General features: G+C 38.3%; 1 protein-coding gene across 1 annotated transcript in view; it reads right to left on the reverse strand.

Annotated features, from left to right (window-relative positions):
* Positions 1-3,341: 3,341 nt before the first annotated feature.
* Positions 3,342-14,569, reverse strand: part of LOC125271711 (B-cell receptor CD22-like) — a 51,956-nt gene continuing 40,728 nt past the window's right edge. Inside the window, exons 9-16 of the mRNA XM_048195892.1 lie at positions 8,190-8,447; positions 7,545-7,883; positions 5,107-5,361; positions 4,676-4,942; positions 4,501-4,597; positions 4,269-4,317; positions 4,066-4,146; positions 3,342-3,980 (exon numbers count right to left, since the gene is read on the reverse strand). Of these exons, the coding sequence (XP_048051849.1) occupies positions 3,876-3,980; positions 4,066-4,146; positions 4,269-4,317; positions 4,501-4,597; positions 4,676-4,942; positions 5,107-5,361; positions 7,545-7,883; positions 8,190-8,447 (1,451 nt within the window). The 3' untranslated portion in view covers positions 3,342-3,875. The remainder of the gene's footprint in view (positions 3,981-4,065; positions 4,147-4,268; positions 4,318-4,500; positions 4,598-4,675; positions 4,943-5,106; positions 5,362-7,544; positions 7,884-8,189; positions 8,448-14,569) is intronic.

The raw sequence follows: 14,569 nt of genomic DNA on the forward strand, positions 1-14,569 counted from the left end.
TTCAGATAAGACTGAAGTATTACTTATTGGGCCAAAAACCTGTACACAGAATCTCTCAGACTACAATCTGCATTTAGAAGGATGTACTGTTACTCCATCCTCGACAGTTAAAGACCTGGGTGTTATATTAGACAGCAACTTGTCCTTTGAAAATCATATTTCATATGTTACAAAAACAGCCTTCTTCCACCTCAGAAACATTGCTAAGATTCGGAATATGTTATCTATTTCTGATGCAGAAAAGTTAGTTCATGCTTTCATGACATCTCGACTAGATTACTGTAATGCATTATTAGCTGGTTGTCCTGCTTCCTCAATAAACAAGCTACAATTAGTACAAAATGCAGCTGCTAGAGTTCTTACCAGGTCAAGAAAATATGATCATATAACACCAATTTTATCTCTACACTGGTTACCTATTAAGTTCTGTATCGATTATAAAGTATTGTTAATGACCTATAAGGCTCTAAATGGTTTAGCTCCTGTGTACTTAACTGATCTTCTATCTCCCTACAATCCTTCACGCTCCTTAAGATCACAAAACTCTGGACTTCTTCCTGTACCTAGGATATCTAAGTCCACTAAAGGAGGGAGTGCGTTTTCACATTTGGCTCCGAAACTCTGGAATAGCCTTCCTGATAATGTTAGGGGCTCAGACTTGCTCACCCAGTTTAAATCTAGATTAAAGACATATCTCTTTTAGCCTGACTACGTCAGACTTCCTACTTCCGCTCAATTTCATTTCGCTTCTGTACTCAGTCTGATACAGCGTCAGAGCTTTGTGTTTGCCACCGGTCTGGAAACAGCCGGGCCAATCAACGAACAGAGGGCGGGCTGAGAGCCGTGACGTAATGCTAAGCGCCGAGTTTTACATTGTAGGTTAGAGAAATCGAAAACCGAAACGACCGCGGAAATGGGAAACGAGACACGGGATGCAAACTTCGGGATGCATTAACTTCGCATAATCTGCAAAAGTCGTTTACAGCCATGTTCACTCCGGTATTTCGCTCGCATCATCATGTGTTTACAACAGGTTTACAGTGGAAGTTCAATCATAGATTTGAGTTCGATGCATGATGTCTGTGCTTCGATGCGGCTGTACAGGCCCATAACATACGTCATAACTAAACGTATCTAATTGGCTTACGGGTAACCAATGATTTTAAACTTCAGACAAGCGTCCCCTAGCGAGAGAGAAAACACTTCTCTATTATGCCATTCCAGACTCTGTCTACGAAGCAAAGTGAAGTAGCAGAGTCTGGTATTACCAGGCTATATCTCTTTAGCCAAGCATTCACATAATGCATCTCATATCAGATCAATTGCATGTGACTATCTTTGCTTAATGTTATGAACAGTAGCTACGCTAATTATTCTCCATTTGCTTTTCTGTTTTACCTTGGGACACTCGTCCCGAGGTGACTAGAGAGGACATCAGCTTCAGTTTGGATCCAGCCCCTTAAGAAGACCTCAAATGACCAACACCTATGAAGAGACGGTGCCAACTCCTGCGAGGACTTCAGAAGACGCAATCATCTGGATCAACATGCACATTCCCAAATTTCTATATCCTAATTATTGTTAATGTAATTCATTTTTCCAGGAGCTCATTGCTTCTACGTTCAGTTAAACTGCTAACAGTGATTGTAAATTAATTGCCTAAATTATTACATTATTTGCTAACTGCATTCTTTAAATTGTGATGTTGACATGCATTCTCTGTAAAGCTGCTTTGAAATGTTATGTATCGTGAAAAGCGCTATACAAATAAATGTGAATTGAATTGAATTGAACACCTTGGGGACCCTTCAGGTTCAAACATCCTCCGTTTGGCCTAAAATCCTCCAGTGAGGTGTTCCAGCAAAAGAACAGAGAGGCTTTGGTGACATTAGTGGTGTGCATGTGATTGCTGATGATATGATCATTGCAGCGGTTGATGAGAAGGAGCACACAGAAAGTGATGGACAGAGCCAAAGAACTGAACATCAAGTTCAACAAAGTACAGTACAAAGTCACAAAAGTGAGATACATGAGCCACATAATAAGAGCAGAGGGTGTTCAACTGAACAGTGAAAAGGTAGAAGGAATTGTCAACATGCCTGCTCCAGAAGACAAAAAAGGCCTACAGAGACTGCTGGGCATGACAAAATACTTGTTACAGTACATAAGAAACAAAGCAGTTTTGACGGCTCCATTAAGACAGTTGCTGAGAAAGACTCACAATGGTTGCAGATGCCTGAGCATGATGCAGCACTGGACAGATTAAAAAAAGCATTCACTGAGGCTCTCGTGTTCAGGTTTTTTGACCCGGACCAGCAAATTGTGCTTCAAGCTGACGCATCAAAAGATGGCCTCGGTGCATGTTTACTGCAACAGGAACGCCCAGTCACTACTGGCCCTTCAAAGACGCGATAAGAATCTGTGACGGACTGATAATGACAAATTCATCATCCCAAGAGGTATGCGGCCAGTAATACTGGAAAGACTACATGCAGCTCATCAAAGAGTACAACGCACCAAGGAACATGCGAGGAGAGACTTGTACTGGCCAGGTGTGTCTGTAGAGATCCAGAACATGGTTGAAAGATGTACAGTGTGCCAGCAGCTAATGCCAAAGAACCAAAAAGAGCCATTGAAACCCCATGAACTGCCAGAGCTTCCATGGTACAAGTTGGGTGTGGATATATTCAAGCTCAAAGGTCAGTCATTTCTCCTTACTGTTGATCAGTCGTTAGGGTGGAAACATCACAGGGTTGGAAGCCGGCAATGGTGACAGAACAAAGGCCGGAGACACGTTCCTTCAACATTGTGACGGATTCTGGTCAACATACAGAAGGAACAGCAGACACTTGTGTGCAAGCAAAGAACAAGCTCTACCAGATGTTGTGGAGGAAGTTGAAGAGATGATACAGAGCGGTCAATCCAGGAGGACAATGTGCAAGATCAAACTGTGGTGGATGAAAACACTGAGCAAGGATATTGTACTAGGAGTGAGAGGCTTGTGAAAAAGCCAATTAGATTCAGTGATTTTGAAATGGGCTAAGAAGAAGAAGAAAAAGGGAAGTTTAAGAAAATATATTATGTTTGTGTTCTGAGTGTTTGTTTTTTTGTTGTTGTTGTTGAAAGACAAATAACAAACATGTAAACAGGTGCTGTTTATTATTCCAGTTGTTTTGAATTGTATAATAATTGAGTGGTCATACTTGTTTATTACATGTTGGTGAATCAGTATTTTTCTTTTCCTGCATTTTTTTCTTAAATGTCCTAAAAGGGGGGGAATGTAGTATATGCGGGTGCATATCAGTTATAATGTCAGTTATAATAATAAAATAAACAGCAGCTATGAGAGAAATGTTTATTTGAGATCTCGGTCTTTTAAACACTACAAAAATGATTAAGTTCCTCCAGTAAAGATACAGTAGAATAAAATCCAGTCAACAGAGCGTCAGACATGACAGAGAAACTGAGACTTTAATACAATCAGATTCAGACTGAACTGAGTTTAACATGAAAATACTGCTTAACTGTGAAATTAACATACATAAATTCAATTTTAATACTCCAGTGAAGCAGAAACTAAAGTATGACTACATGTTATTATGATGTTACTTTAAATATTTTGTAAAAGGTTTCCCTACTAAAATGCATTTGCTTATGAAGCACAAACATAAAATGTGACATGCAGGCTAAAATATAGATTTACAAAACAAATAAAAAAAATATTCTGCAAACTCTTATAAGCTCAATTACAATATACACAGTTTAATAAATCATAATGTTATTGATGATGAAATGATGTTCATGAGCTGATAATGATGGGCAGTTTCTGAGGAGCTTCAGTTGTTTCATATTAGCAGTAATACAGTGAGGAGAGTTTAATGTGGATCTGCTGAAGTCACTGCTAGAGTCTCATATTCAGAAGATCTGGACTGAAGCTCAAGAGCCGTGTAGGTGTCATCAGGAGCTCTGGACTGAACAGACTGTGAGAGACAGATCAACAAACAGCCTGTTTATGTGTGGATCTGCTGAATCTGACTGTAAAAAGTGTTGGAGACATTTACTGACTGTGATTGTGCTGTAAATGTCAGCAGATGTTCTGGACGCTGGATCCAGAGCTGTGTATGTATCGTCACTCGCGTCAGCCGTCTATAGAGAGAGATTTCTACACTGTTAATGCTTCATGTACACTATTGTATTCATAGTTCAATACAACAATACAATCACACTGTGTTTCAGTTGTAGATGGAGGAGTGTGTTTGTCGACTCGCCTGCTTTTGATTCACGTCTTCAGTTCCACCTTCTCTCCTCTTCTTCCTCCTGAAAACAGACAGAAAACTATTAAAAATGTATTAAAATATATTTTAAAAGAATATTAAATATATTTTAATACTTTTTTAATAAAGAAAAGGTTTGAAATAGAGTCCATTTACTTTAGATGTGAGATTGATTTTTGTAGATTTTTTAGTGAATAGATTTAGTGTGCAGATAAACTTCACTCACTTTATGAACACAATGATGATGATGATGATGATGAAGATCAATCCTCCACATCCCACCATGATCCCAGAAACTGTGTGCAGAGCAGCTCTCTGAACCCCTGAAACCAGATGATCATGAAGATCATTTCACACGTGAGACAGATGAACCTGAAAGAGTGTCTGTTTATAGAAAATACCTTTAACAGTGAGAGAAACAGACGCTGATCTCTGAGATCCATATTTATTCTGAGCCTCACAGTAGAAGCGTCCACTGAAACTGGAGCTAAAGCTGGAGATGCTGAAACTCTGTCCAGATCCAACAGCTGAGGTTTCATCCTCCTTAAACCAGCTGAAGTTCAGAGCAGGAGGGTTTGAATCACTGCTGCAGTTCAGAGTCACTGAATCTCCTGACACTATTTCACCAGACGGACTGATGATGGACACTGAGACGCTCTTTGGAGGATCTACATGAAATATATATAAAACAGAAAAATAATTATTTTATTAATGCCATGACCTTCCATAATCATTATTATCAATTACTGAAGTGTATCTGTAAGTGGAAATTCTGAATTCTGAATAATCTGTGAAATATTTCACTAATATTAATGAATCAGTTTGTACTCACATTCAACATTAAGAGAAACAGCAGGAGAGATCAGATGATCATTATTTCCTCTTATTTCACACTGATAGTTTCCTTCATCAGAACGACTGACTGACTGCAGATGAAGCTGATTCTCTTCCTCAATTCCTTTAGTGAATCTCTGTGTGTTTCTGGACCAGATGAATGTTGTTTGTTCAGTCAGAGAGCAGCTGCTTTTACATGTCAGAGTGACTGAATCTCCCTCTTTCACTCTCTGCTGTGTCTCCACCTGCAGGTCTGACACAACAACAACAACAACAACAACAACAACATCTGATTGACTGTCATCATCACAACATCAGGGCAGTTTTCCAGAAAGCAGGTTATCTAACATATCCGGGTAAGTTTACTCAGAGTAAATAGATAACCTCAACTTTCAGTTCCAGAAAGGTCACTTTCAGGGTATGTAAGTAACCATAAATAACTTACTCTCTGAACAAAACCTGCTCTGGAGCAGCTTGTGTTTCAGCGTTAGTTTCTTTCAGAAGTGTTCAGCGTATGATGAGGCTCCAGTGAGCAGAACAGAGTTTTTATTCTCTTCTCACGCATCATAGATTCAGATCATGCATTCATAAAAACTGATACAGCCATATTACCTTTGAAAGCAGACTGTTTTTAGGTCAATTCATCTATTTTTTTTTCTTCGTTTATATATTTAGCATCAAAAAAATAATATAATTATAGTTCACAGCAATTAAAAAAACACTGATTAATGAAAGATTAAAATTAAAAGATAAGATTAAAAAAAAAAAAATAGAAAAACCGCCCAGTAGGTGGGTTTGTTTCTTCTTTAAAGGGTTAGTTCACCCAAAAATGAAAATTATGTCATTAATGACTCACCCTCATGTCATTTCAAACCCGTAAGACCTCCTTTCATCTTCGGAACACAGTTTAAGATATTTTAGATTTAGTCCGAGAGCTTTCTGTCCCTCCATTGAAAATGTATGTACGGTATACTGTCCATGTCCAGAAAGGTAATAAAAACATCATCAAAGTAGTCCATGTGACATCAGTGGGTTAGTTAGAAGTTTTTGAAGCATCGAAAATACATTTTGGTCCAAAAATAACAAAAACTACAACTTTATTCAGCATTGTATTCTCTTCCGGGTCTGTTGTTCATCCGGGTTCACGACTCCTCAGTGAACCGCAGTGCACTGCTGACGTGTTATCTGGTGTGCCAGAGTTTCGTTTACAGTCTGAGGGAGACGCATGCTGTATTCAAGCTATTTTTTAAAATGGTGCGTAAGTGTGCATGTCGCAGATGTCCTAATCGCCAAAAACAACGACGTAAAAGTGCATTACCAAAGCCGACAGATGAAAGGATTCAATGGAATCAATTCAGTGGAATCAATTCAGTGGAAAGGATTCCGGAAGAGAAGACAATGCCGAATAAAGTCGTAGTTTTTGTTATTTTTGGACCAAAATGTATTTTCGATGCTTCAAAACTTCTAACTAACCCACTGATGTCACATGGACTACTTCGATAATGTTTTTATTACCTTTCTGGACATGGACAGTATACCGTACATACATTTTCAATGGAGGGACAGAAAGCTCTCGGACTAAATCTAAAATATCTTAAACTGTGTTCCGAAGATGAACGGAGGTCTTACGGGTTTGGAACAACATGAGGGTGAGTCATTAATGACATAATTTTCATTTTTGGGTGAACTAACCCTTTAACAAAAGAAGAAGAAAGAAGTTTTATGGAAAACTTCTTCTTAGAGTCCGTTTCCATGGTGACTCCTGGATTCGCTCTAGGTTGAGAATGTCTTCATATGGTCACCGTTAACTCTGAGTTTCATACTCTGCACTGATTCATCCAAATAAAAAATTTAGGTTAATGGTTCACATCTATATTTTGTAACTTGAGCCAATGAAAAATAAATAACTTGCTCTAACAATATTTCTTATGCCTTTGAAAACTATTTTATAAAACCTGGCTCAAAGTATATTTTTCTTGTTGAAGAAAGTCAATTAATTTAAATTCTATTTTTGATCTAAACAAAAAGATATAGATTTAATCAAAACAAAAATTATCATTTAAGAAATAACATGAATTTATTTTTTATCTTATTTCAAGTTATAAAATATAGATGTGAACCATTAACCTAAATTTTTATGTGGATGAATGAAAACATTTTTTCAGTGCAGGTTGGCTGAACTTACTCCAGACCTCGAGTATCAAGGTTTATTAATCAACGAGAGTTCAGGGTTTATGTGAAGATAAGTTAAACTTGCTTTCTGGAAAACCCCCATCATCATGTGATAATACTGAAATAATAACATTAAAACACTAAATTCAAGCACTTCAGACAGCAGTTATAATAAACAGCTTGATGTTTCTGAGGAACAGATGATAGTTTATTCAAAAGATAATAAAAATGTTTTTGTGGTCAATTTCGTAGAGTTCACTTTACCTGTGACATCAAGCCAAGCTCCAGGAATCACTGTCCATCTTTTATTCTGATAATAATCTGTAATTCTACAGTAATAGACGTGTTTATCAGCTTCTGTTACATCCATCAAAGTGATGCTGTGAGTGTCTTTATCTTCACTCAAACACTGAACTCCTCCTCTCTTCTCTGGATCTGAACACAGATCAGGTGATTCTCCAACAGGTTTGGTCCAGAAAGCTTTTACGAGTTTATGATATTGAGGATCTGTTAAAGTACAGGATATTTTCACTGTTGATCCCTTTAATGCACAAACATATGAAGGGCTGTAATTCACTCCCCAATACTGCAGACCATCAACCGCTGAAACACAGAAATGAGGAAAATAAGTAAAGAGACTTTCAACAACAAACAGAAATCTTTAATTTTCTTCTACACTTTTTTTAACACACTATCAGAGATTTCAGTTGGTGTCTAGAACAGATGTGTCTGAAGCCGAATACTATGTTCGGAAAATAAATGATGTATTTTATGGAGTGCCTAATGGGACATGATAATAAAATAAAATATGAGATGGGAGGAAAAAGTATATTTCAATGCTTTTGTGTTCTCTCGCAATTATATAGTGTGAAATATTTAATTAATATTAATGAATCAGTTTGTATTCACATTCAACATCAAGATGAACAGCAGGAGAGATCAGATGATCATTATTTCCTCTTACAGCACCACATTTGTAGTTTCCTTTATCAGAATGTTTGACTGACCACAGATGAAGCTGATTCTCTTTCACAATTCCTTCAGTGAATCTCTGTGTGTTTCTGTACCAGATGAATGTTGTTTGTTCAGTCAGAGAGCAGCTGCTTTTACATGTCAGAGTGACTGAATCTCCCTCTTTCACTCTCTGCTGTGTCTCCACCTGCAGGTCTGACACAACAACAACAACATCTGATTCACTGTCAGATTAAAGTGAGAGTTCACAAATTAAAATCAGTAATTTTTATCATTATTTGAGTTTTTTTTTTTTCTAAAGCTGCAAATCTTTCTTTTTTCAGAACACAAAAGGAGACTGCTCATACATCTAGTCGGTTGTTTTTGCAAAATAAACTTCATCAGGTTGATCAGGACGAGTGACAGTCAGGGATTATTCTGGGATTAACAACCGGCTGGATCTACATCTACATTATTACACAGATACTTCTGATACTTCTGATAATTGCCACATAAGTAAATAATTAGACACAAAATGTTGATTTAAGTTGAAATCTTTTATTACTTCGTTAAACACAAAGCTTCTGTGAAGAAAGCTTTGAGTCGAGACCAACAAACAAGATCAAACAAGATGGACATTTGAAGATAATGTACAGTCATATCACTTATTACACAGCTTTACACCACATTAATAATGATGGAGACATGAAATATTGATTTGAAAAGAAAATATTTGATTATTATCTTATAATTCATTACAGTGAACAATCATTCTAGCAATAAGACAATCACTTCAACAATATTACCGTAGGTCTGCCATTACAGTGTTGCTATAGAGTGGTGCAGGTATGACATCTCTTTGTAGGCCAAAACGCAGAAGCGAGTTAGCATTTTAGCACTTCCGATTCCACCTCCTCAAAGTCAATGTTTTTTTTTGTTTTTTTTTAAATGGGATTTTGGTCAAATGGCTGAAATAAAGTCTGTGGTTTCACATTAAAAACGGTTAATAACAAGTGGGTAAATGGGACTACACAGGCATTCTGGGATATTAACCCTCAGGGGTCTGAGGATTTTTGGGACCCTGGAGAAGTTTTGACATGCCCTGACATTTGTGCTTTTTTCAGTTGTTCATAAACATATTAATGGAAAAAGTGTCATTACACTGTATTCAGCACAAACTAGGCTACAATAATATGTGAGGAACATGTATGTACATGTTTGTGTTTTTGAAGGAATAACGTTTATTCATGGTTATTGAAAAAACAAAAAACTTAAGTCACTGAAATAAAGCCAAAAAATATATATTAAATCTTTGTTCATAAGACTTCTGGGTATTTGAGGTTGTAGACTAAAGTTTTTGCTTCAAAATGAGGTAAAAAATTATGCTGCCTGCTTGTTCATATAAAACAATAGAGAGATTTAAATTTTCTAAAACATCTTTGGTCAAGAAACACAGTATGCGTGGAGGCGTGAATCCTCATGTATAATGGGTGATTCTCACCTGAGAAAACAAAAGAATCACATAATAATGACCTGAAATGACTTGCATATTAATGAGGCCTTTCAGTCAGGTAGGCTGTGAAAAAAACCCTCTGTGATCATGATTCAAATCTCATCATGGTATAAATCAAACATACAGAAAAAACAGCAATACTGTGAAATATTATTACAATTTAAAATAATGGTATTCTATTATATTCTTTAAAATATAATGTATTTCTGTGATGCAAAGTGTCTGAACAATTATGTTACCTCTATGGCATTTCATATAGGCTTTTAGCTTAAAAGCATGCACATTTGGAGAAATATTGATGGATTCTCATATGTTTGTCAATTTTCTATACAGAAGAGTAATATTTATTCAGGATTTATTGTCATTACTATGAGTGCTGGATACTGTGTTTTCAATTCATACTTGCAGCCGGAGGGCGCTCTGTACACCTTTAGTCCACAAATGCCTGAGCACTAAAGAAGAATAGGCAATCCAGGAACTAACCGAACTAACAGAGGACAGAGATAGCTAACTATGGCTATTCAAAACACTTTTCAAGACAATAAATACACGATTGAGACAATGTATGCATTTATTGACTGAATTTGCGTCTGAATAGCGCTCCCTCCGTGGGCGTGGCCACATTAGCGGATAATGAGCTGAATCACGGATTTCTGACATGGCTCTCTTTTCATACAGATTACATAAACACAGAATGTTTGTTTTCGATTTGACTTACATGATTTAAAACCTGACATTTCAACGTTTTTTTAGACATAAGTCTAATTTTTTTGTGATTAGTATTCACTAAGTTACAGTTCATTTTCTGAGAACTATCAGATTGGACTTCCTTCAGAGGGAGACGAGAGATCACGCATCATGTTAGTTTTCTTTATCTTACAAAAAGCACAACATTTTGTTTTTACTCTGAGTGTACACAAATAAAAGAAGATATTCCACAGATTAAAATGGTGTATAACTCTTAATTGTATGTGCAACATTAACGGAGTATTTTGAGTCTCTTTCACACTGGTAAGAAAAAAACCGCGGTGGTATCGCCGGCAATACCCTCAGACCTCAGAGTGTTAAAGGTCATCACGCTGAGAAGGTAAGATCAGTCTGCTTTTACAGCCTTGTTATGCTCATAATTGTACTCTTATGAACTATTCTAACTCAGACGTGCTGGGAAAATGTTTTTAGATTAAAACTGAAATAGGTGTCTGAAGCTTAGTGATGGGGAGGTTGAAATCGTGCAACCATGGAGTAGTTCGTTTATAGCCTACCTTTAGCTTTTTACTTTTGGCGACTGCATTTAGGCTTCAAAATTCATGTTTATCTGTGAAAATTATCTTGGACAAAACATGTAAGAATCATAAACCTTTGTTGATCACAGAGCTTTTTTTTGCGGTAATCCAAAAGCTTAAGGAAAAATCCTATTGGGTTTTTGTCGAGGGAACCAGTGTGATGCGAACTGCCGATTGACCTATAAAATGACGTCATACATGCACCACTCTATAGGTTGTTTGCAGTCACGTGGTTCTGGTGACGTGCATAATACCGGTGGAGGGCAAGCAGTGAAAATTAGAAAGGAAGAGATGGAGAAAAGTCTGTACTGTGCTGGATTAGAATGGTATAAACAGAAAATCACAACATATGTTAGACGTGATCTTTATGTTATGAAGATGAGCGACTTTTCCACTGAATTGAAAGACTTGATTGCCATCGAGGAGGTAAATATAGAGGATGTAAAGCTGCGTCGCGCCGTGTTCGCGCTGTCTTTCTACAAGTGAAGTTAGGGCAGTATTTTGATTTTCTGTCGCGATTGTGAAAAATGTCGCCATTGTAGGTCATTTATGCTGAATCGAGAATAGCTAGAGGAGCTCATATCATCGTTCATGGAAAAAACTGGACGGTGTAATACAACTGTTGCCTTTTATACATGTAAAAACACACTAAGGGAAGCAGGTTGAGGAGGTGACGGGAAGACGCCATATATCAAAGCTAATAATGTCGCTGATGTAACACACTCCCTATCACTCAATAAATGTTTTTGAAAGTGTTGTCTTTGTTGTTGAATCGACTTCTGTCAGCTTGTTAAACATTTATTTATTTGGGCATTTTCTACCATATGATGGCTGAAGCAGCAGCACGTGACACTGTTCTCATGGTAACCAGATCAACATTGTGAACGGAATACTACAAAACTGAAGTGAAAACTCCAAATTATCATTCAATGGGATAAAATATCTTCTCTTCCCTGCAAACGATACAACGAAGTATGTGAATATTTAACCGATGATATACTAAAGGTAAGCAGGTGTCCATATTCATTTGAGTATCAACAGAGCAAAACACTATTAAAGGCGACAACTTTTAAAGTTAAAAAACTATATAAGTTATAAAAAACGCTATAAGTTATGTAAATTATATAAACACCTTCTGGGTTCTCGATTTTATCGATTTGAGCAACCATAAACGATGCAAAACAAATGAATTTTGAGGTTTTGATAGGATTCCTATATAGAAAAATCACTCCCTGCCCTCCAGACTCATTTGCACTGCTGCTGTGACGTCATGTGCAAACAACCTATTGACGACGGACATTATCAGGGAATAGAGGGTATGCACATGATGTCACCGTTGTCCGTTGTGACTGCGGTTACGCCCACTGAGTGGCAAAAAGACTGAGTGGCACTATGGTTTCCAGCGTGAATGCTGCGAAAAACACACAAAACACATCCAAAACGGGAAAGAGCTTTGTGATCGACTGTACAAAAAGATTTGACACAAAATCTGAGGTATATTTTTACAGACTGCCGGAAGCTACAGAAAAAAGAAGCAAATGGATCACTGCAATTCACAGAAACAGCTGGACTCCAGACAGAGAAACATGGATTTGCAGTTATCATTTTGTGTCCGAATGTTGGATTTTGGTTTAAAATCATATCCTATACAATGAATTGTTATATATTGTGTTGACAACTCATTAAATATTTACCATCTTATATTCTGCATAATTGGGTGTGTTAGGATGTACCAGCAGCCAGAGGTGTAAAAAAAAAAAAAAAAAAGTAGCAGGGTACAAAAATGCACAGAGTGGTTTTAATCCCAAAAGTGTGTGCACATACCCATGCTCAGTCCCTTCAAAATATAAGTCCTAGGTCACAGTCAGTCTGTGACAGGGTGTTTTTAAATAAATGCTGACAAAAACAAATTTTAGGGCTGGACGATATGACGATATATAACATGGATATAAGTGATCACTGCGATTTAAACCTACCTAGTATTTATATAAAGTGTTCACAGGCAGATTTGCTTTATGTATTTCCTCAGCGTTGAAATCAGGCACATATTAATGTCAGGAAACACGACTCCTGGCTGCATGTCAATATCCATGGATTAGGTTTCTTTAACATGTTATAAGAAACACTTTCTAGCCCAACCTTTAGTGTAAATGTTTGTTTTACTCACGTTTTTGCAGTTCCCTTTCAAGGGAACTCACGCTGCGTAGTCATGAAGCACGTATGAAATCTGTCCAATCGGGAGACGGAATGTCATAGGCGGGTGATGTCACAGACCAGGAACTATAAAGTCAGCCCGAAAACACTCTTTTTTTTTTTTTTTTTATTAAACAGCATACAGGGGATACATGAAATAGATTTGAAACAAAATACAAAAAAGAGCGCATAAACAAGGAAGCGAGAGAAGAAAAAAAAAAAAAAAAACTTCCATTTTCAGGAAATATACAGGAGGTATTATAATGAGCCCGAAAACACTCATATTCAGCTTCTGTGTCTTCAGCAAGCGCTACGTGTGATCTTGAGCCTGTCTTATTTAGTGTTGTCTGTCTACCATCATTGATTTCTTTGATATCATGGCGAGTGAACAGCAGTTTAGGAAGTGTGTTCATCCCTGCCCTCGCTTTATTACGAGTGGGGATACACACGACCTTTGTGTTGTTTGTCTGGGAGTGCAGCATGCCCAGGCAGCTCTCGAGGGGGCTGCCTGCGTGGATTGTGAGCAGTTTCCTATGAGGACGCTGCGCTCCCGCCGAGCCCTCTTCTGCTGAGGCAGAACGGCGTCTTATGTCCTGGGGCTCGCAAATGGATGTAGCAGCGGGGTTAGAGACGGGCCCTGCCTTATCTCTGCCCTCACCTGCTGCATCCAGTGTATCTATTCGGAGGCAGGAAGGTTTCTTATGCTCCGGTAGATACAGTCACGCTGATGGCGTCTAGTTCCGAGGAGCTGGATGTTGTCAGCGTGGCAACGGGAGATTCTGAAGACTCACCACTTCAATCTCCCGCGAGCGAGGAGCTCATGGAGGTGCTTTTTCGTGCTGTTGCCAAGTTAGACATCGACTGGCCAGCCGAGAAGCAAGAGCAGCGAGTCAAAAGTAAGCTAGACGAACGCTTCCTACTGTCTAGATCTGCTCAACCTCCACATTGGGCTTTACCGTTCTTTCCCGACCTCCACACTGAGGTGTCGAGGTCGTGGAAAAGACCAGTTTATACCTGTGTTTATACCCCTCAGAACTCTGTCTACAGTAACATTGCTGGTTTGAGGAGACACGGGTATGGGGCGATGCCAAGAGCGGAGGAGACGCTTGCGAGCCATCTCTCTCTGCAGGCGGCGTCGTCCCTTAAAGCCCCGACGTTGCCCACTAAGCGCTGGTGGGCAAAGCGTACTCGGCAGCAGGTCAGGCTGCGGCGTGCTTGCACACTATGTCTATCTTGCAAGCATACCAAGCTGACCTGCTGAAGGACTTGGGGGAAAGTGATGAAGTGGGGGCAGATCTCATTCAAGAGTTACGTCTCACTGCCAATCTAGCCCTCCGTGCCACTAAGGA

Source organism: Megalobrama amblycephala, linkage group LG7, assembly GCF_018812025.1.
Source record: "Megalobrama amblycephala isolate DHTTF-2021 linkage group LG7, ASM1881202v1, whole genome shotgun sequence".
Classification (NCBI taxonomy): Eukaryota; Metazoa; Chordata; class Actinopteri; order Cypriniformes; family Xenocyprididae; genus Megalobrama; species Megalobrama amblycephala.